Here is a 23248-nt window from a genome sequence, read left to right as displayed (position 1 = left end):
TTTTCTCTCTGCTAGTCAGCCTGTCAGCTTTCAAGGCTTGAGTCAGTCTCTGCTTTCCTCACCTTCTTCATCTATCTGCAGATGTCTGTAGACGTTACCACTGACTAGAAAGGTTGTAGTGGAAATAGCTTTTTCTTTCTTTCTTTTTACTTTCTGTATGTATGTCTGTGCACCACGTGCGTGCAGCATCCACAGAGGCCACAGAGGGTGTTCGACCCCTTGGACTGGCATTACAGATGGTTGTGAGCTTCTGTGTGGATTCTGGAAATTGAACCCAAAGCCTCTGGAGGAATAGCCAAGTACCCTTGACACTGAGCCAGCTCTCCATCCCTAGAAATAAGCTTTTTAATTTTTTTAAGATTTATTTTTAATTATGTGTATACCTTGTTATTTGACACCTTTGCTCAATTTACTCTGTGGCAGATGTTACCTTCTAGTATGCTGTAGAATTTACTTACTGTTTTAGTTACTTTTCTATTGCTGTTTCCTTCCCTGCCTCCCCTTTACTGTTGTTTTTTTGATTTGGTTTGGTTTTGGTTTTTGAGATAAGATTTTACTTTGCAGCCCCGTCTGGCCTGGTGCTCTCGCTTTGAAGACCAAGCTGGCCTTATACTCAAAGAGCTCTACCTGCTTCTGTCTCCCAAGTACTATACCATCACACTTATCTGTGATTATATTATTTTTTATTTATTTTTAAATTTTATTTATTCATTCATTCATTTATTTGTGGCATCTCATTTATTTGTTTGCTTTTTTATGGTGTCTCTGTGTAACCCTAACTGTCCTGGAACTCTCTGTGTAGACCAGGCTGGACTTGAACTCACAGAGATCCACCTGCCCCTGTCTCAAAAGTGCTTGGGATTAAAGGGATGTACCAATATATATACAATTAAATTTTCTTTACTGTTACTTTATACGTATGGATATTTGCCTGCGTATATGTACCACTTGTATGCAGTACCTGCAGAAGCCAGAAGCAGAATAGGCTGTAGGTTCCCCTGGAACTAGAGTTAGAGATGATACGAGTCTCCTTGTGGGGGTTGAGAATTGAACCCAGGTCTTGTGTAGTGGAGTGTAGAAGAGGGCATCGGCGCCCCTGGAATTGGAGTTTCAGCAGTTGTGTACAGCTAATGTGGGTGCCGAGCCCTGAACTCTGGGCAAGTGCTCTTTCACAGGGCCGTGTCTGTACTCACCCCCCCCCCCCCCCCCTTGCTTGCCTTTCTTTTTCATATGTAGGGGCTGTCCTGGAACTCTTTGTTTGGCCTTGAAGTCTCAGAGGTCTCTTTTGCTTTGCAAGTTCTAGAAATAAAGACAAGTGCCACCATCCTCAGCTTGTAATTATGTGCGCTCTCTCTCTCTCTCTTGTTCATTCGTTCATTGACTTTACATCCCAATCATAGCCCCATCCTTTCTCCTCTTGGTCTCATCCTCCCTCCCTCTTCCTCATTTCCCCCCTCCCGTCTCCCTCAGAAAAGGAGAGCCATACCACCTACCCATCCCAGCACATCCAGTCATAGCAGGATTGAGTGCATCCTCTACCACAGTGGCCTGTCAAGGTAGCCCTTGCCAGGAGGAAGCTATGGAAAGGCATTTAAGAGAGTCCTTGTCAGAGACAGCCCCTGTTCTCCACGTGAAGACCAAACTGTCCATCAGGTAGATTGTGTAGGGGACCAAGGTCCAGTCCATACATGGTCCTTGGTTGTCAGTCTCTACAAGCCTTAGTTTAGTTGGCTCTGTTTATTTTCCTATATGGAGCTCCTGTACCCTCCAGGTTTTTCTATCCTTACCCCAACTCTTCCACAAGGCTCCCTGTGCTCTGCCCAATGTTTGGCTATGAGTCTCAGCATATTTTTCGATCCATTGCTGCATGGGTCTTCTCAGGGGACATCTATGCTAGGCTCCCATATGCAAGCATAGAGTATTGTTAATAGTGTCAGCGGTTGGCTGGCTCCCATGAAGTTGGTCATAGGTTGGGCTAGGCATTGGCTGGACATTCCCTCAATCTCTGTTCTATATTTATCCCTGTACATTTTGGGTTGAAGTTTTTGTGGATGGATTGGTGTTGCCCTCCCACTAGAAGTCCAGTCTGGCTAGAGGATGGCCTCCGCAGTTTTCATGTCTCCCGTTAGTAGGGGTCTCCTCTGGAGTTAGTCCCAGGAACCTACCCTGTCATATGTCTCCAGCCTCTCAGAGATGCTACAGGCCACAGTTTCTCTTCTTTCTGCAAGCCCTCTGCCTCCTTCCTCCCCTGCCCCACATCAGAGCCACACTCCCATTTCCCTTAGCACTCTCTCTCATATCCTGTTCCCTCTCCTTGAGCACCTTCTCTGTCTATCCTGTTTCCCCTTCTTGAGTTTCATGCACCCTCCTTTGGACCCTGCTTGTTACTTGGCTGCTTTGGGTCTGTGGATTGCAGCACGGTTATCCTGTACTATGTGGCTAATATCTGCCCACTTAAAATTGAGGACATACCTTGTGTGTCTTTCTCGGTCTTGGGCACTTCACTCAGGATGATCTTTTCTACTTCCAGCCATTTGCCTGCAAATTTCATGGTTTCCTTGTTTTTAATAGCTGAATGATATTCCATTATATAGATGAACCATAGTTTCTTTATCCATTCTTAGGTTGAGGGACAGCTGGGTTGTTTTCATTGTTTGGCCACCACAAACAAAACTATTATGAACATAGTTGAGCAAATATCCTTGTGTGTTAGAGCGTCTTTTACGTATATGTCTAGGAATGGAATATTTGGGTCTTGAGGTAGAGCTATTCCTAATTTTCTGAGAAACCTCCAGATTGATTCCAAAGTGTTTGTACAAGTTTGGACTCCCAAGAGCAATGGAGGAGGGTTCCCCATTCTCCATATCCTTGCCAGTATGTCAGTTTTTGATCTTAGCCATGTTGATAGGTATAAAATGGAATCTCAGAGTTGTTTGACTTGCATTTCTCTGATAACTAATGATACTGAGCATTTCTTTAAGTGCTTCTTGGCCATTGGAGATTCCTCTGTTGAGAATTCTCTGTTTATCTCTGTACCCATTTTTTAATTGGATTATTTGGTTTGTTAGTATCTAATTTTTTGAGTTCTTTATATATTTTGGACATTAGCCCCTTTTTAGATAGAGGGTTGGTGATCTTTTTCCAATCTGTAGGCTGCTATTTTGTTTTATTGACAGTGTCCTTTACCTTACAGAAGCTTTTTAGTTTTATGAGGTCCCATTTATTAGTTGTACATTTTTAGAGCCTGAGCTATTGGTGTTCTGTTCAGGAAGTTGTCTCCTGTGCCACTGTCTGTGGTTTTATGCTAAGGTCCTTGATCCACTTGGATTTGAGTTTTGTGCAGGGTGATAAATATGGATATATTTGTATTTTTCTACATGTAGATACTCAGTTAGACTAGCAGCATTTGTTGAAGATGCTATTGTTTTTCCATTGTATGATTTTGCTTCTTTGTCAAAAATCAAGTGTCCATAGGTATGTGGATTTATTTCTGGGTCATCAGTTTGATTCCATTGATCCACCATTCTTTTCTATGCCAATACCATGCATTTTATTACTGTTGGTCTATAGTACAGCTTGAAATCAGGGATGGAGATAACTCCAGAACATTTTTTTAAAAAATACAAATTTGCACATGTTTTAGCTATTCTGAGTTTTTTATTTTTCCATATGAAGTTGAGAATTGTTCTTTTGAGGTCTGTAAAGAATTGTGTTGCTATTTTGATGGGAATTGCATTGAATCTGTAGATTGTTTTGGGTACAATGGTCATTTTCACTATGTTAATCCTACTGATCCATGAGCATGAGAGATCTTTCCATCTTCTGGTATCTTCTTCAATTTCTTTCTTCAGAGACTTGAAGTTCTTGTTATAAAGGTCTTATACTTGCTTGGTGAGAGTTACACCTTCAAGATATTTTATGTTTTTTGTGATTTTGTGAAGGGTGTTGTTTTCCTAATTTCTTTCTCAGCCCATTTATCACTTACATACAGGACTACTGATTTTTTTGGATATAAATTTGTATCCAGACACTTTGCTGAAGGTGTATATCAGCTGTAGGAATTCCCTGGTAGAATTTTTGAGGTCACTTATGTATACCATCATGTTATCTGCAAATAGCTATAGTTTGACTTCTTCCTTTTCAATTTGTATCCCCTTGATCTCCTTTTGCTCTGTCTTATTGCTCTAGCTAAGACTTTAGCACTATATTGAAGAGATACAGAAAGAGTGGGCAGTGTTGTCTTAGCCCTGATTTCAGTGCCATTGCTTTAAAATTCTCTCTGACTAACTTGATGTTGGCTGTTGGCTTGCTGTATATTGCCTTTATTGTATCTAGTTATGTGCCTTCTATCCCTGATCTCTTCAAGACTTTAAATATGAATGGGTGTTGGATTTTGTTTGATGCTTTTTCAGCAACTAATAAGATGATCATGTAGGTATGGTGGATTACATTGATGGATTTTCATATGTTGAATCATCCCTGCAACCCTGGGATGAAGCCTACTTGGTGATGGTAGATGATATTTTGATGTATTCCTGGATTCTGTTTGCAAATAATTTAGCGAGTATTTTTACATCAATGTTCATAAGGGAAATTGGTCTGAAATACTCTTTTCTTTCTTGTCTTTGTTTTGTGCTTAGGTATCAGGGTAACTGTAGCTTCATGAATGAATTTGGCAATGTTCCTTCTGTTTCTGTTTGGTGGAATAGTTTGAGGAGTGTTGGTATTAGCTCTTCTGTGAAAGTCTGGTAGAATTCTGCACTGAAACCGTTTGCCCCTGGGCTTTTTTGATTGGGAGACTACTTCTATTTCCTTAGGGTTATTGGTCTACTTAAATTGTTTACCTGATCTTGATTTAAAGTTGGTAAGTGGTTTCTATCAAGAAAATCATTCATTTCATTTAGATTTTCCAGTTTTGTGGCTTACAGGCTTTTGAAATAAGACCTACTCATTCTTTGGATGCCCTCAGTTTCTGTTGTTAGTCCCTCTTTTCATTTCTAATTTTGTTAATTTGGATACTCTCCCCTCTGCCTTTTAGTTATTTTGGCTAAGGGTTTGTCTATCTTCTAGTTGATCAAGAACTAGCTCTTGGTTTTGTTGATTCTTTGTATTGTCTGTCCTCTTTGCTTCTACTTTCTTGATTTTTAGCCTGGGTTTATTTCCTACCGCCTACTCCTCCTGTGTGTGTTTGCTTCTTTTTGTTCTAGAGCTTTCAGATGAGCTGTTGTTTGTATGTCATTTTCCCAATTTCTTTGTGATGGCACTTAGTGCTGTAAACTTTCTTCTTAAGCAGTGCATTCATTGTGTCCTATAAGTTTGGGTATGTTGTGCCTTCATTTTCATTGAATTCCAGAATGTTTTTCTTTTTTTTTTTTTTTTCTTTTCTTTTTTTTTTATTTCTACCCTGATCCAGTTGTCAATGAGTAGAAGTTGTTCAGTTTCCATGAGTTTGTAGGCATTCTGGTTTTTCTGTTGTTGTTGTTGAAGTCCAGCTTTAAACCATGGTGGTCTGATAGAATACAAGGTGTTATTTCAGTTTTCTTGTATCTGTTAAGGCTTGCTTTGTGGCAGAGTATGTGCTCATGTTTGGAGAAGGTTCTTGAGGTGCTGAGAAGAAGGTATATTGTTTTGTGTTTTGAGGGTATTTGTTAGGTCCAATTGACTCACAAAGTCAGTTATTTCTCTGTTTAGTTTCTGTCTGGATGATCTGTGAGGGAGGTGTGTTGAAGTCTGCTGTTAATGTGTGGGGTTCAGTGTGTGATTTAAGCTTTAATAATGTTTCTTTTACGAATATGGGTGCCATTGCATTTTGGGCATATCTGTTCAGAATTGAGATGTCATCTTGGTCGATTTTTCTTTTGATGAGTATGAAGTGCTCTTTCCCATCACTTTGGATTAATTTTCATTGAAGGTCTATTTTATTAGATACTAGAGAATGTCTAGTCTACTCCAGCTTGCTGATTGTTTCCGTTTGCTTGGAAAACCTTTTTCCAGCCCTTTATTCTGAGCTAATGTTTATCTATGGTGTATTTCTTGTGTGCAACAGAATGATGGATCCTGTTTTTGTAACCATTTTGTTAACCTGTATCTTTTTATTGGTGAATTGAGGCCATTGATAGTAAGAGATATTAATGACTAAAGATTGTTAATTCCTGTTATTTTGATGTTGGTGGTGTTAGTGTGAATGTGTTTGTGTGTGCTTCCCTTCTTTTTCTTTTGCTGATGTGAAATTATTTCCTGTGTTTTCTTGGATGTAGTTATCATCGTTGGGATGGAGTTTTCATAATGTTTAAATTTGGTTTTGTCTTGGAAAATATCTTGTTTTATCCATCTCCATCTGTTATTCCTGTTTTCTTCCCTAGGTTTTCCATCTCCAGGATTTCTTCAGATTGTGTTTTCTTCATTGCTTCTGCTTCCATTTTCAAGTCTTGGATAGTTTTATTCACCTGTTTTTGTTTGCCTGTATTTCTTTAAGGGATTTATTCATTTCTTCTTTAAAGGCCTCTGTCATCTTCATGAGACTGTGTTTAAGGTTGTTTTCTTGTTCCTCAGCTGTGTTAAGATATCCTGGGCTTGCTGTAGAATGAATTCTGGTGTTGACATACTACTCAGGCTCTTGTTATGTGTGTTCTTATACTGGCCTTTAGCCATTTTGTTGTCTCTGGTATTGGCTGGTGGTTCCTGGGGACCGCCAGTTTCTGGGGATGTACATAGGTGTAAGGTCCAGTAGGATGGAGGGTGCAGGGGCCCGGAAGGAGCTCACCACCACTGTGTTTGTCCAGTGGCCTGGTGAAAGCAGAGGGCTGGTTGGTAGAGAGCTCACCTGTCTTCCACAGGTGGCCACCAAGGGCCTGCAGGGATTGGCCACTAGACCCAGAATGGGGTATGCAGGGGCCAGTGTAATTATGGTTTTATTAACTTTCCATTTATTTATTTATTTGTATGCATGAGGGCATATGAACCAAGGCACGCATGTGGAGGTCAGAGGACAGCTTGGAGAGGTTGCTTCTCTTCTACCATGTGAGCCCTAGGGATGGAACTCAGGTTGTCAGGCTTGGTGGCAAGCACCTTTACCTGATGCGCTATCTACCTGTCCCATGGTTACATTTTATTTCCCATCTTCCAGTAAAATGTTGAACTCACTAGAAATAGAACCTTTGCATCATGCTGTCCCTACAGTAGTGCCTGGCAGATAGTAAGTGCTTAAATATTTGAATTTTGAGTCAATTTTAAATAATTTCCTTGGAGATAAATTCATGAATATATACGGTATAGTCAACAGATACACTCATTTTAAAGACTTTCGATGTAGCTTAATTACCACACAGATTCACTAAATCAGTTTTCAGCAGTGCCATCATTCCATACGTAAGTGGAGAGCGTCTGCTTAATCTTTGGCTTTGGCTTCTATTAACTTTACAGTGAATCCCAAGGTCTCCTCTCATTTCTTTGTTTCTGGTTCTTCCTTATTTTTGTTGTGGCCATGTCTTCAGGTCATGTTCGTCATGTCTTTTATATATTTTCTTTCAGCAGACAGATCTGAGTTTTTTTTTTTTTTTTTTTTAAGATTTCTTTCTTTCTTTCTTATGTATACAATTGTATGCCTGCACACCAGAAGAGGGCACCGTGTGGTTGCTGGGATTGAACTCAGGACCTCTGGAAGAATAGCCTGTGCTCGCAACCTCTGAGCCATCTGTCTAGCCCCAGATCTGAGTTTTATTGTCTGTATGCCAGTGAGCAAAGTTTTTACCTCTGGCTGTCTAGTTTCCTTGTTAAAGACAGTATCTGTTTCAGCTTCCGATGTAGTGCTCATACTAATTGAATTTGCTGTATTAGTTACTGTATAAAAATGTATATATTTCTAGGGGCAGAAATTCAAACTTGTCTCAGTGTTCCTTTTCCCCTTTCCTTTTTCTGTGGTGTGGAGGGTGGTTTCCAGACAGGGTTTCTTTGTGTAGACTGTCCTGGAACTAGCTCTGTAGACCAGGATGCCTCAGCTCACAGAGATCCTCCTGCCTCTGCCTCTTAAGTGTTGGGATTGAAGGCTTGTGCCACCACCACCTGCATATTGCTTCTTTTTAATTCAAGAAATAAAAGTGATTGCTTTGCAGGGAGGAGAATACAAAATAATGCTGCCAGTAATGAGCTGAATGTAAAGTTGGTAGTGTGCTGGGAATCAGTAACACGGAGACAGGAGACGTGTCTAGTCATCTGATTTTCTCCAAAGAAACCATCCCACTCTAGTTCAGCTTAGCCAACCCCAGGGACCTTACTGGGGGTCCCTTATAGGAACATGAGTGATAACAACAGCTGTATCACTGAAAAGCCCACCCAGCATGGTGATACCTCTTGAAAGCTATATCCTTGAGCTCCCCATGTGGCCTACAGGCAGCTCAGGCAGGAATTGCCTACTGCTTTATAACTTTGGGGTGGATATTGTGAGCATTGCTAAGATTCAGGAGCTTTCTGGACCTCTTTGTTTTGAGAGACAGTCTCTGCCTAATTAGACCTCACTATGTAAACCAGGATGGCCTCAAACTCACATAGATCTTTCTGTCACTTCCCTGAGTCCTGGGATCAAAGATGTGTGCCACCATGCCTGTCTTGGGCCTCTTTTAGAGTCTAGAGCCTTGTCAGTTTTGTTTACTTCCAGGTCTTAAGAGTTTGTAAGAGAGAATGTTTACTTTCACTATTTGTGAAACAATATTATTTAATGCATTTAATTTATTGGTTTGGTTTAGTTTATATAGTAAGAATGTAACATTCTTTCTATTGCTATGATGCCTGACAAAAAGCATCTTAAGGAAGGGTGTGTTTGTCCTGGTTTACAGTTTTACATTTCATCACACACAAAAAGGCACACTATAACCCAGGCAGACCTGAATTTACAGTCCTCTTGCCTCACCCTCCTAGTAGTTGAGACAATAGGCCTTTAGCCAGCAGACTCACTTCTCAAACCATCCCTTTTCCATTGCTGTTGTTTTTGATAGAGTCTTGTGACATCTTTAAGAACTCTGGAATTTTGGTTTCTTTGAAAGACACAGAATAAGAATGTACTTTTGTTTTCATTCCAGGTGTAGGGATGCAGAGCTGCTTTGGCCTGTCCGCAGCAGCTGACAGAGGTTTATCTCATGCTCTAGCTGCAGATAATGTGATTGTGCGACATTTGGAACTCTTCAGAGGGTACATAAATGTGAGGTCCCTGCGAGGCAGGATTGGTAGTTGTTGCTCATTTAGGGAGGTTAGGTACAGGTTTTTTTTTTTTTTTTTTTTTTTTTTTTTTTTTTTTTTTTTTTTTTTTGTTTTTTGTTTTTTTTGTAGCTGTGGTCAAAGAAGAAACAAAAGCAAAGACATTAGATTAGGGCATCTTCCTAATTCCTCTCTCCCCTCTGTCCTTGTTTTTCTCCTATCTAGTGTTAGGGATGAAGCCAGGGGGATAAAAGGTGGGAAAAAGAAGCACCCACAGAGTAGCCAAGACTGACTTTGGGGTCTCTTGCCCAGGTGAGCCCTTGATGACTTACGTTGGTGGGGACTGGTGATGAAGCTGACTCTGCTGACATCATTAGACTTGGGCTAATACTTAATACGTGAAGCTCTTTGGAAAATGAAAGTGCTTGCTTTATGCTACTTTAGAGTTCCTTCTACTTTCAACTTTTACAAAATTTGGGATGGAAAGGTTAAGCAGTGTTTTCTCAATCTCTTTCAGCATTTGCTCTTGCAGAATTAATCGACAATTCATTGTCAGCTACTTCTCAAAATGTTGGTGTTAGGAGAATACAGATCAAATTGGTAAGAAAATTATACATAAAGAAATGTAATTTTTTATTAGTAGTATATGGAAAAATTAGGAATAAAAGAAAATTAAAATGAATTATCTGATGTCTTAAAACTTTTTAGTTTCATTTATGTATGTTTGTGCTTATTTATATGTCTGGGTACTCATATATTATAATTTCTTATTTTAACACTGCATTGTAAATGTTTGACACGAATATTTTACAATATTAATGCAGAGGATTTTGTTAGCTACAGTGTAAGTTACTTAGAATCATACTTCTGTTCCTATCAGATTTTTTTCCCTACAATATTTTTTTTACCATGAGAAGCAATGTGGGAATAGTTTATATTTATATATGCTTTGATTACTTTTCTTAAATTAAAGTCTAAGAAATGGTATTTCCAGGTTAAAAAACATTAAGAAATCTAAGGTTTTTAATAGCTGTAATTCAGTGCCTTTAAGAAAATTGTATCCATTTCTACTTATATCAGTGATATGAGTGAGTCTGTTGGATTTCATGCCTAACTTTTCATGTTTTAAGTATTGAGTGGTGTTTTCCTGTCTTTTTTTTTTTTTTTTTTAATAGCTTTTTGATGAAATACAAGGAAAACCTGCTGTTGCAGTGGTAGATAATGGAAGAGGAATGACTTCTAAACAGCTTAACAACTGGGCTGTGTACAGGCTGTCAAAATTCACAAGACAAGGTGACTTTGAAAGGTTAGAAAATCATGCTTTTTCCTTCTTAGTGAAACCTGTATATTTTAAAAAGGGTTAAGACCTGTAGTGTGCCCTTAGATATAAATGATCTGTTATTACAGGGCTTGATCTTATCAGCATGTTTCTTTTATTACAGGGTGTTGTGATACTTACTCCAAAATGAACATTGTGCTTTTCCATTAAACAGCACTTTTTGCATTTCCTGAGGTCTGTGTGAGTTATGTTAATATATTGAATATTAGGTTAGGATAATCTTCATAAATCATTCCATACTACTTGAAAATGCCTAGAATTGCATGATTCATTAGAATTCTATATTTTTGTTTTATGGCTCAGTTTTTCAGACCAACATAGCTGTTAGGGAATAGAACCCAGCTTTGTAACAGAGCATACTATTAGACAGTGCTTACAGCTCAAGGAAGCTGGGTGTGGCAGCTCATTCCTATAGTCCATTTCAGCACCCTGAGAGTTTCATCAGATGAGCAAAGATCTTCAGTGACTCCTTGTTCTGTGCCCTTGGCAGTAGAACTCAGGACGGGATGCATGCTAGGAAGTGCCCCTTTGCTGAGCTGTACCTCCACTCCTTCCAGTGCTGTCTGACAGATAATGTAGTGAAGAGCAAGGACCAGTATCATCTGGCCTGGTTTGGATTACCTCATTATCTATTGGTTGTGAGACACTTGTCACAGCACTTTACCTGTGGGTCGCTTTCTGTACTTAGAAAATGGGGCTATAGTCTCAAGGTTTTGCGTAAACTGAGTTAAGAAACGTGTAAAATCCTGCGATGGTGCCTCTAAAACAGTAAGCATTCAATAACTGTGAGCTGTCATTTTAGTTATTTCTTACTCCTGCTACAGTACTTCTCTACTCTTCTACTATTTTCATGATAAATAGGATATGATATGATATGATAGTTAAAAAGATAGTTAATATCTTTAATATGATAGTTAAAAAGAGCGGCTAAAGAGCCAATGAAAGGAATGATTAAAACGCCAGCATGAAGCTAGGCAGGGTGGCAAGCCCCTCTACTTCTAGCACTCAGTGGAAGAGTGTGTGTGGATCCTTGTCTTCTAACACCATTGTTAGTCTCTGAGCAGAAAGGTCTCATGTCATAAATCTCCGGTCCAGCGATGGGTGCGGGAAAAGGAGATTTTCTTCTCAGTAAGTGTGCTGCTCTTTTAGCTAGGTGGCAGCGCAGAGCTCTGGGCTGCTAAGCGGAGACAGGTAACAAACAACAAGGGCCCAGCCTGACTCGGATGAGTTGGCAGCTGCTTCGAGAACCAGCCCTTTGCAGGAGCTCAAAGCTCTGAAACAAAGCCAGGCCCTCTGAAACTGAGCCAGGCAGACCTGCCTCAGGTGACCAGTTACTTCAGGAACAGCCAGCAGCTTGCTCCTGAAGACGGATTCTGGGGCAGATGGAGTGGCCTGAAAGATGGTGAACAGCAGAAGTTCACTGCAGCTGGTGGAGCTCTAGCTCTAGCAGTGACTTGTGGGGTGACTGGTGTTTCTGTATTGACTTCCTGGCTGGAGAAAAGAAGGGTAGCCCTTCTTTCCCCAGTGCTACAGCTTTGAATAAACAGCCAGTCTCAGACTTCTTCAGTGAAGTAGATGTTGCTTGCTGCTCTATTTAATGTGGAACAGGGACTTAGAAAACTCGGGCAGTAGGGAGGGGTTTTGAGGATGAATGCGCCTCATTGGCCAGCACGTAGGATGCTGGCAATGCTCTATATTCATTGGGAAAGATAACAGGTAACAAGCTCATTGACTGACCACCTGGAGCCACTTGGGGGTTGTGTCATGTGCTCCTGAGGCAGGCACAGAAAGAAGAGAGAGCATTGTCCCACACCTCCCATTCTCAGGATGAGATTTCATATCTCAAGCTTGAGATTTTCAGAATTTCCTTTGGAGGCACTGTCCAGGAGCCCCACAGCAGAGGTAGGTGGATCTCTTTTGAGTCAGCCTGCTCTACAGAGCAAGTTCCAGGACAGCCAGGACTACATAGAAAAATTCTATCTCAAAAGAGTCTGTGGGGGTTGGGGTGGGACATAGACCAACGTGAATGTATGCACCGCTATGGTTTATAGCAGATGGTTTCACATCTGTTTGACAGAAAAAAAAAAAAATTTGATTAAAAGAAGATAAAGAAAATTGGTGGTAAACTAGGGGAACAGAAGCCAGGAAATTATCTTTCTGCCTTTCCAGTTGATTAAGGTGTAGCCTACAGTTTAATTACAATTAAATCTTCACTGGACTCTGATAGGACCTATTTTTCCCCCCTCTAGACAATAACCATTTTTTTTTTTTTAACTTAAAAGGTAAGGAAATTTCCATTTTTGGTACAGATCATTCTTTTGCTGGGTTTAATTTTTTATATGTATATATACGTATATGTATAGTATCTACATAATTATAGTTGCCTCATCTTTATAGTATCTTTGGATGTAGTATCTTTGGATCTTGATCCACTCCAATTTCTACAACAACATCTTGTGTTATTCTTTAGATACTGGCATCTACTTTTCCGGTTGCGTTTCTGTTTTTACTTGACACAAGAGTAATGTTATAGAGACAAGCTATGGAAAAAGGAAGGCTCACAGAACAAAATGCCTTTTGCTTTATAATTTGCTCTATTGAGAAACAAATATAAACACCAAAAGCATATTCATAAACATTTAAAACAATTGATTAGAGGTATGAAGAAAATGTAATGTAACAGAACTTAGCTTAGGTGGTTGGAGAAGAGACTGTTTTGACATTATGTTTGAGTTGAAGCATTCTTTAAGAAAGAAGCCTTAGCCGGCATGTAATCCTAGCACTCAAAGAGGCAGAGACAGGTGGGTCTCTTGAGTTAGAGGCCAACCTGGTTTACAAAGTGAGTCTAGGACAACCAAGCCTATACAGAGAAACCCTGTCTTGAAAGCTGAAAGAAAGAAAAAGAGAGAGGGAGGGAGGGAGGGAAGGAAGGAAGGAAGGAAGGAAGGAAGGAAGGAAGGAAGGAAGGAAGGAAGGAAGGAAGGAAGGAAGGAAAGCCTTTGCATGTAATTCCCGTACTCTGAGATTTATTTTTTATGTGAGCACACCAGCATGTGTGTATTAGTCACACATGTGCAAGTGCCCACTGAGGCCAAAAGAGGGTGTCCTGTCCTTTGGAGCTGGAGTTACAGTTAGTTGTGAACTGCCTGATGTGGGTGCTGGAGAGTATTCTCCGTATTCTCAGGAGCACCAAGTGTTCTTAACTGCTGAGCCATCTCTTTAATCCCCAGTCCTATGAATCCATACTGAAGGAATGAGAATTACCAGGTTAACCTGGGCCATAATGAGACTGTCTAGGTAGATAGGTGTGTAGTGGGTTGGTTGGCAAGTGGATAGATAAAGGAAGGAAACCCAACAAAAAGATGCTTGGTTTCTAGCACCCATGTTGGGTGACTGACAGCCACATATAACTCCAGCTCTACAGATATCTACCATCCATCCATCCATCATCTATCTAATCTATCATCTGTCTAATCTATAGCTGTAACTCCAGCTTTAGTGATATCTATCTATCTATCTATCTATCTATCTATCTATCTATCTGTCTGTCTGTCTAATTTACAGCCACCTGTAACTCCAGCTCTAGAGATACCTATCTACTATCTAGCTATCTAGCTATTTAATCTTGAGCCAATTGTAATTCCAGCTCTAGAGAGATCTATCTACATTACTACCTATATCCATCCATTCCTCCATCTATCATTCACCTACATTGATTCCTGCATTCTTTTTAAATTTTTTTCTCATATCTATCTGGGTTCCTTCATTCTTTGATAAGTCTGATTCTCTCTTGGTACAATTCAGTTTTTATGTAGAATGGTTAACAATCTTATTCTGAGTATTTCCTGTTTATATCTGCAATGTTTTATATGAATACCTTCAAACATGCAAAAAAGTTGTAATTCTTCAGTGAATGGACTCACATGTGGGTCCTTTCTTCAATTATTTTATGTGTATGTGTGTGCCTTCCTGAGTATGTGTAAGGTACCCATGGAGCCCAGAAGAGAGAATCTAATCCCCTGGAGTTGTAGTTATAAATACTCGTGAGCCATGTTTCATTTCCAGTACCTGTATATTCATATAAGAACTCTGTCTTTCTCTCTCTGTGCCTCACTATTTTTTATTAACATGTTATGGGTGTTTTGTCTATAGATATATCTATCCACCAAATTTAATCATTGCCCCCAGAAGCCAGAAGAGGGCATTGGATCCCCTGGAATTGGAGCTACAGATGATTGTTATCCACTATGTGGGTTCTGAAAATCAAATTCAAGTCCTCTGGGAGAACAGCTAGAGCTCTTAACTGCTCAGCTATCTCTTTCCAGGCCCACTAATGTTTTTAACAAGTGGTAAATGTCCATTTCAGCGTGTAACTTTTGTAGGTATTAACAACAGCACCTTGATTCATAATGATCTAGTTTGGCTTAGACATTTCTAGTGCACAGAAATGTTTCATTTTCTTGGTTTTGAGGAGTAGTCTTCCTTTGTAGTCCCAGCTGGGCTGGAACTTGATATGGAGACCAGGATGGCTTCTACCTCTCAAGATTCTGGGGTTACAGGCGTATACTACCAGCTCAGTTTCTTTTTCTAGCGCACTCTCTACCCCCAATCCAAGACAGGGTTTCTCTGTGGTAGCCTTGGCTGTCCTACTCACTTGTAGACCAGGCTGCCTTAACTCATAGAGATCTGCCTGCCTCTGCCCCTCAGAGTGCCAGGATTATAAGCATGTGCCATCACACCCAGCTTCTATCTCTAAGTTTTGAAAGTTGAACTCTGATGTATGTCGTTGTAATTCTTTATAATTTCATCCTCTTAGGAATTAAATCAATTTTTAAAATTTGTGCAATAGGTTTTCTTAAATTTGGAAAGTGTTGCCTATCATTTCACCAAATAAAATTCCCCCCTATTCTTTTGCAGTTTCTTAAATTTAGGTGCAGTGATGGTCCTATAGACCTTAAATACTTCATTCATTTTCCTTAACTTTTTTTTTTGGTAGCACTGAAGAGTAAATCCATAGCTTCATATATACTAGACAGATTCTATGCCACTAAGCTGCTATGTTCTTCAAAATGCATAAGCCTAACTTGTCTGTAAGTTTATGGGCTCATTTTTCTGTCAGCTCAGATCTGTTCGTGATCCATCCACTTAAGTGACTTTTTCATTTTAGTTATTTCCAAATTAAATTCTAGATAATGAAATTATTTTTATTATCGATGATTTTTTTTATTGATATATATGGTAAAATGCTTTTATACTTCATGATTATGGTTTCTGTTCTTTGGACATCTAAATATAAATTGTTTAAATTTGGCTAGTGAGTAATTTCTTCTGTGATGTTTATTATGATTTTTTAAAGATTTATTTTTTTGTATGTTTATATACATGTGTATTCTTGTATCACATGTAGGGTTTTGTAGATGCTAGGTAAATATTCTATCCCTGAATTACATCCCCAGCCATAGAATACATTTGGTGATTTTGGTAGGTTTTTTTTTTTTTTTCTTTTTTGGGGGTGGGGTGAGTGGAAGGTTTTGAGATAGGGTTTTATTTTCTATCCATGCCACCCTCAAACTCAGCATGCTTCTACTTCTATCTCTCAAGTAGAATTGGTTTTTTTTTGTTGTTGTTGTTGTTTTTTTTGTGTGACAGGGTTTCTCTGTGTAGCCTTGGCTGTCCTCGACTCACTTTGTAGACCAGGCTGACCTCAAACTCATAAAGATCTGCCTGCCTACCATGCCCAGCTAAGTAGATTATATTAAAGCACTGTATTGATACAATGTTTTCTTTTAGTGATCATTCAGGGTATGTTCGGCCAGTACCGGTACCTCGCAGCTTGAACAGTGATATTTCCTATTTTGGTGTTGGAGGCAAACAGGCTGTTTTCTTTGTTGGGCAATCAGCTAGAGTAAGTGGAAATTTTTCTCTAAGTGAAAACCAATGAAAGTATTTTGGGATTGACAAACTTACCTATTAGAAATTAATGTACTCTTTTAAATTGTTTGACAGATGATAAGCAAACCTGTAGACTCCCAGGATGTTCATGAGCTTGTGCTTTCTAAAGAAGATTTTGAGAAAAAGGAAAAAAATAAAGAAGCAATATATAGTGGATACATTAGAAACAGAAAGGTACAGTATAGCTCAAGATTACATTTATTCCTTTGACCACATTATGGGATAGTATTTTTTCTGACTGATTACTGAGATGTCAGTGTTTTTAAAACTTGAAGGTAGGAGATTTTCAAAATGAATTGTATTTTTATATTTTCCTTCAGTTATGTAAGGAGCTAAAACGATCACACACACACATTTTAAGATAAAACTTTTCACATCAGTTAACTTAGGAAACTTTCTGTAATTTACCTGAGAAGTTGCAGACCTTGGTTGGAATTTGTGTTAAGAAAAATTTTTTTTGACATTTATTTATTTTGTGTGTGAGGTGCCACAGTGCACACGTTCTGGTCAGAGGACAACATAAAGGAGTAGGCCCCAGGGATTGGACTCAGGCTGTTGGCAACTGTCTTATCCACTGAGCTATGTCTCTGGCTCAGAATTTGAATTTTAAAGTCTTTGTTATGAAGTAGTAATAGAAACCAGGTAAGAAAATAATGATTGTATTAACGTCATTTCAGGAAATTAGAACTTGTGAGATTTTTGTTATAACCACGACCTCACATTTACACATAACTTCTCCATGTTTACATTTGTACATAATAAAAATAAATCTTTAAAACATGGTAACTTTGGCTTTTCGAGATAGGCTCTCTTTTGTATCCCTGGCTGTCCTCTGTAGACCAGGATGGCCTTGAACGTAGAGATTCACCTGCTTCTGCCTACCCCAGTGCTGGGATTAAAGGAGTGCGCCACAACCACCAGGCTCACACAAGTAAGAATTTTAAAATGTCTTATTTGAAAATAAGTTGTGCATAAAGCTATCGGAAAACAGTAAAATACTTCCGTTAATAACCTTTTGGTGAGTTTCTTCACAGTCCAGTGTTTTAAAAATAGGTACTTAAAGCTTGGATTCCACATTTTCTACATCAGAATCTTGACTATTCTTCATTTTAGAAAATGTTTTTTGTTTTTTTTTTTTTTAGGTTTGTTTATTTCTTATGTATGCAGTGTTCTGTCTGCATGTACACCTGCAGGCCAGAAGAGGGCACCAGATCTCATCATAGATGGTTGTGAGCCACCATGTGGTTGCTAGGAATTGAACTCAGGACCTCAGGAAGAGCAGCCACTGCTCTTAACCACTGAGCCATCTCCCCAGGCCTGAAAATGTTTTTTTTTTAACAACACATTTTAAAAAGATTACATGTATGAGTGTTTATCTGAATGTTTGCATATATACTACATGTGTTCCTGGTACCTGAGACCAGAAGAGTGTGTTTAAGTAGCTGTATATGATTTCTATTGAAGCTTATGCTGTTATTTTATTTGAGCATTTAGTATATTTGGAAGATTTCCCCATAATTATAAATATAGTGCTTGGTTATCTTTGTAACATTTTCCTCAAATTACAGATATTTTTCCTATAGTTTTTAGAATTTGAATAACTGTGACAATTTGAACTTTTAATATGTTCATGAATTTTTTTTTTAAGAATTTAGACTCAGAAATCACATATATATACATACACACATACACTTTCAATGATATTGCATTGAAGTACCTGCCTGACCAGGTGTTCGGGTTTTTTTGTTTGCTTGTTTGTTTTTCTGGCCTCTATAAGCTCATATTTTTGACTCTTTGGTCCCTAATTGGCAGAACTGGCTGGGATTAGGAGGTCTGACCTTGTTGGAGAAAGTATGTCTCTGGGTGTTGCAAATGAGTTTTCAAAAGGCCATGCCATTCCCAGTTAAGCTGCTTGTGGGTGAAGATGTGAGCTCTCGCTGCTGCACCAGCACCATGCCTGCCTGCCTGATGCCATGCTCCTGTCGGGGGCCCCACTACCTTCTGAAACCAAGGGCCCCCATTCGATGTTCTCTTTATAAGTTGTGGTGTTCATCACAGCAGTAACCACATCATCAAGACAGATGTTGGTACCTGGGATTATATTTTTGCTATGACAGATCTGACTGCCGTGTTGGTTTGCTTGTTTGTGAAGTGTGGTAGACTTCAGGACTGAATAAAGCAACATTAAAAATTGTTTTTGGAACATTAAAAATAAAGTTTCTGAATCATCTTTAATCCTTAAATATAATTATAGGTGATTTAATCTTTTGTGTTTGTGTTCACCGTTTTAGCCAGCTGATTCTGTTCACATTACAAATGATGATGAAAGATTCCTACACAGTCTCATTGCAGAGGAGAAAGAGAAAGATAGCTTTACTGCTGTGGTCATTACTGGGGTGCAACCTGAGCACATACAGTACTTGAAAAACTATTTTCATCTCTGGACACGACAGTTAGCGTAAGTGATTTAGTTCAAGAAATTTCTGCTTTCCTTCTCTCCTCCCTTTCCCTCCTCTCCTTTTTTTTTTTTTTTTTTTTAATATTTATTTATTCTTTTGGTTTCTCAAGACAGAGTTTCTCTGTGTAAGCTTGAATGTCCTGGACTCACTTTATAGACCAGGCTGGCCTCGAACTCACAGAGATCCACCTATCTCTGCCTCCCAGAGGACTGGGATCATAGGCGTGTGCCACCACACCCAGCTGCCTTCTACTTTTCAAAGACAGAAAAGAATTAGAGATACATTGAAGGCTTCTTTTTTAATGTTTTTTAATTTTATTTTTATTAATTACAGTTTATTTACTTTGTGTCCCAGCTGTAGCTCCCCCCCATCCCCTTCCAATCCCATCCTCCCTCCCTCTTCTCCTATGCCCCTTGAAGTCTTCTTTTTGGTATCCTTTTGGTCCAGCTTTCTTTTCATTGGTACATTGTACACTATTCTGATGTTGATTTTTAAATGGTTATTTACCTGCTTATTAAAAATAAAATAGATTACTTCATGTTCTCACATTAATTGAAGCACAAGATTTTTGGTGCCTGCTATAAACTAAAGACCAACTTGAGACTTGGCCATGCTTCAGTGCTTCCCTCATGTCAGCTTTTGTGCATCTGTTCTGCAGCTGCAGAATGCTCCTCCATACTGTGTCACCTGCAGCGTGTTCTTCTGTACTGTGTCAGCTGCAGTGCGCTCTTCTGTACTGTTTCTTGTTTTTTTCTGCTTTACCCACAGTAATGTTAGGATTCACGCCTGTATCTTCAGTGTCTACAAGAATACCTACTATATAGAATAAATGCTTAGCAGATGAACACCGTTACTTCATTGAAATATATACTCATAAGCATTCCTTAAAATGTACCATGTTAATAATAAATAATACTAAATATTATAATATCATTGTGTTTTTCTGAAGCCTCTGATTGTTTATATGTCATTGACCAAATCAGGAAATTTACTTAAGTTTTCCTTATATCTCTAAATGATATTTACTCTTAATAGGTTGTTTGCATAGTTTTCATTAGTCTGGAATACTGGGTCTTTTAAAGTGGGTGTATTTTCACAGAATTAATACTTAAAAATCATATATTTTCTTCAATGTCTATTATACGTAAGTGTATTATATACACGTAGTATTAACAGTTTACATCTCTTTGTTTTTTATATCAAATGAAATTAACTCTCAGAAAAACCTTTTTTTTTGGCTGGGTGTGGTGATATGCCTTTAATCTCAGCACTTGGGAGGTAGAGGCAGGCAGATCTCTGTGAGTTCAAGGCCACCTGGTTTACAAATTGAGTTGCAGGAGAGCCAGGGCTATTGCACAAACACTGTCTGGAAAAACAACAACAGCAACAACAAAAAAAATTCTGTATGTGTATTTTGAAAAAAGAAAGAACAAACAAACAAAAAAAACCCAAAACCTTTTTCTTGAAATTGCTGTTTATTACCAGATATATTTATGTAAGAAATTGGCTTTTCTTCTCTAAAGTATATAGTAGCTTCCTTATATATAAGTTTTTTTCCTACCAAAGAAATTATGGACACAACGTAAATATTTTCTAATAAAGAATAATATAACTATAGCTGTTCTTCAAAATAGACAATCACTAAAATATGGTAGCAATCATTTTGAAGAAAAATATGATGTTTTAGTGATTTTTTTTTTATGTTAGTAATTTGAAGAGTAATTATGGTAATAAGTCTTGTTACTCTCTGCCTTCTTTCCTCTCCCTACCTTCTCTTTCTCTTTCTTTAGCGATAGATTCTCAGTCTATATTTCAGGCTGGCCTGGAGCTTGCAATCCTCTTGCCTCTGCCTGTGAGTGCTGGGATTACAGGTGTGTACTACCAATTCCTGCAAACATAGTTTCCTTGTTTGTTTTTAATTTATGCAGAATTCTGCAAATTTCTAAGTAAGGATAATTAGAGAAATATTTTATTGTCTTAAATAAACAAAATGTAATTCTGTTTAACCTTTATTTAAAAAATAAGGTAGCAAAGATTTGGTGATTTTTAATGGCATTTTGTTGAATTTCTTAAATTTTATTTAAAATGTTATTTTAATTTTATGCCAATGTTGAGAAACCAAGCAGCTTGTAGAGGAATTCTCCCACGCTGAAGATTGTTAAAGATGTGCAGCTCAGTATACTCCCAGATACCTTGAGTGCTTTCTGGAACAGCCTTAACAAACAACTAGATCCTTTTTGTTTGTTTGTTTTAATTTATTTGATAAATTGTTCTTTGAATTAGAATGAATATGGCTTTGGAAGATGGAAAAGACTGAATTAAATAAAGCTGAGTTTGCACTAGCTCTAGTTCTGTGACCCAAGATAAATTGTGTATCTGAATCTATAAATTGAAATGTAATGCTTGGCTTTATAGTAGATTTTACCATTGGATTCTTGTGTTAAGAAACAGTGGGGGTGGATGATGTAGCTCCGTGGTAGATGGCACTGTAGCACGTGTGAGACCCCAGAGCTTTATCCCCAGTGATGACATGCTTGGCTAGTGAGTGTGCTAGATGGTGGGAATGTAAATTACTTTTGGGGGAAGATTGTGTGAGCTATAATCTTATGTTAATGAAGAATAATGTTATTCTTTATTTTAGGCATATTTATCATTACTATATTCATGGACCAAAAGGAAATGAAGTAAATACAGGAAAAGAAGTTGGATCTTTTAACAATATTGATATTGAAGTAAGTCAAAAGTCCACCGTAGGACATTACAAATATTACTCCAAATGATACTGAATAACAAAAGTTAGTCAGAGTTAGATAGATTTGCTCTCCTCATTATCAGGTTTCTTTGCTTAATTGAATACCCAATAAAGAGATGGTTTTTAGTTTTTTGTTTTTTTTTTTTTTAAACCTTTTTGGTAAATAGTCCTTGGTTTCCCCTTTATTCATTTTTCTGTAGAGATAAGAATTGTGGTTGAACATGATGCTTTTGAAGAAGCCGGGAGAAAGGGGGATATATCTGTTTATGGCATTGTATTTGTTCATGAAAGTTTGTGGTGGTGATAGAACTTAGACGCACAGAACATTTTAAAATTCGGTTCTACATGTCCGTGTGTAAACACTGAGAGGGATCTCATGTAAAATGTCCTACTTCATACTTCTAACAAGAAAGCTTCAATACGTTTATGACTTACCTGTCCTTCAGTTCTGATTACTCCTTTCTGTTTTATAGTTGAATGGACTTTACTGAGCTGTTCCTTAAAGGCATTGACCTGTGTATAAATATGTATATCTTGTTATGTTGTTGAGTGCTTTACAGAACAAGGTGGATTTTAGCTGAGTAAAGTTACCATAGAATTTAATCATTTTTATTTTATTTTTATTTTAGATTTCTTTGTTTGAAAAAGGGAAGACACCTAAGATTGTCAACCTAAGGGAAATAGAAGATGACATGCAGACCTTGTATATAAATACTGCATCTGATAGTTTTGAGTTCAAGGCTCACGTTGAAGGAGATGGTGTAGTGGAAGGGGTTATCCGATACCATCCTTTCTTATATGATAGAGAAACCTATCCTGATGATCCATGCTTTCCATCAAGTATGTTAATCTGATCTGTTAGCTGAAAATCTAATGTTGTGATTTAGGATAGTATTCTCAAAATGATTTCTAGTTTGGCTAGTAAGACTAGATAAAGATTTAACAGTTTTTCCTTACAATGTGTCGTGTTTGTAATTTTTATAACTCCTAATAGTTTTTGTTTTAAATAAAATTATGAATTATCACTGTTTAATTCATATACCTGTTTTACTTTAGTTTTTAACAGTTTCATACATCTATATAAATGCTTAATTTTGTGGATATTCATTTCTAGATTAAAAAGTGCTAGACTTTCACAAATTTTTCTTTTCATCTTTTAGTGAGCTCAATTTTTATAGGTGTGCTTGATATTCCTTTATATATTCTCCATAATACTTTTCTTTTATGTGTATTTATTAAATTTTTATATTTGATACAATCACATCTCATTTTATATTATACTTTTTGTCTTTTGTGAGGCTTCTTATGCCTATGGTTCTTTTAGAGATCCTGTAGGGTTTTATATGCATACATACATACATTTGTACATATATACATGGGCTATTTTGGAGGAGAAGGCTTTATTAATTTAGGTAGAGGACTTCTGCCAGTATATGTTAATATATAAGGAGCATATGTTTAATTTATCCAGGTATCTAAGAATGTATTGCTAAAAAGCAAAGTTTTGTTGGTGATTGTACTGATTTGATACTCATCTGACTTCAGTCTTTGGAAATA

The 23248-nt window shown here is 38.0% G+C and overlaps 1 protein-coding gene across 1 annotated transcript in view; it reads left to right on the top strand.

The window, feature by feature from the left end:
* Window positions 1-23248, top strand: part of Smchd1 (structural maintenance of chromosomes flexible hinge domain containing 1) — a 112957-nt gene that overhangs the window by 12378 nt on the left and 77331 nt on the right. Inside the window, exons 4-10 of the mRNA XM_055610118.1 lie at window positions 9707-9789; window positions 10365-10495; window positions 16319-16433; window positions 16535-16654; window positions 18772-18938; window positions 21581-21671; window positions 22321-22531. Of these exons, the coding sequence (XP_055466093.1) occupies window positions 9707-9789; window positions 10365-10495; window positions 16319-16433; window positions 16535-16654; window positions 18772-18938; window positions 21581-21671; window positions 22321-22531 (918 nt within the window). The remainder of the gene's footprint in view (window positions 1-9706; window positions 9790-10364; window positions 10496-16318; window positions 16434-16534; window positions 16655-18771; window positions 18939-21580; window positions 21672-22320; window positions 22532-23248) is intronic.

The sequence above is a fragment of the Psammomys obesus genome, unplaced genomic scaffold (assembly GCF_907164565.1).
Source record: "Psammomys obesus unplaced genomic scaffold, mPsaObe1.curated_primary_1811, whole genome shotgun sequence".
In the NCBI taxonomy this organism is placed as follows: domain Eukaryota; kingdom Metazoa; phylum Chordata; class Mammalia; order Rodentia; family Muridae; genus Psammomys; species Psammomys obesus.
This window is presented reverse-complemented; position numbering and strand designations above follow the sequence as displayed.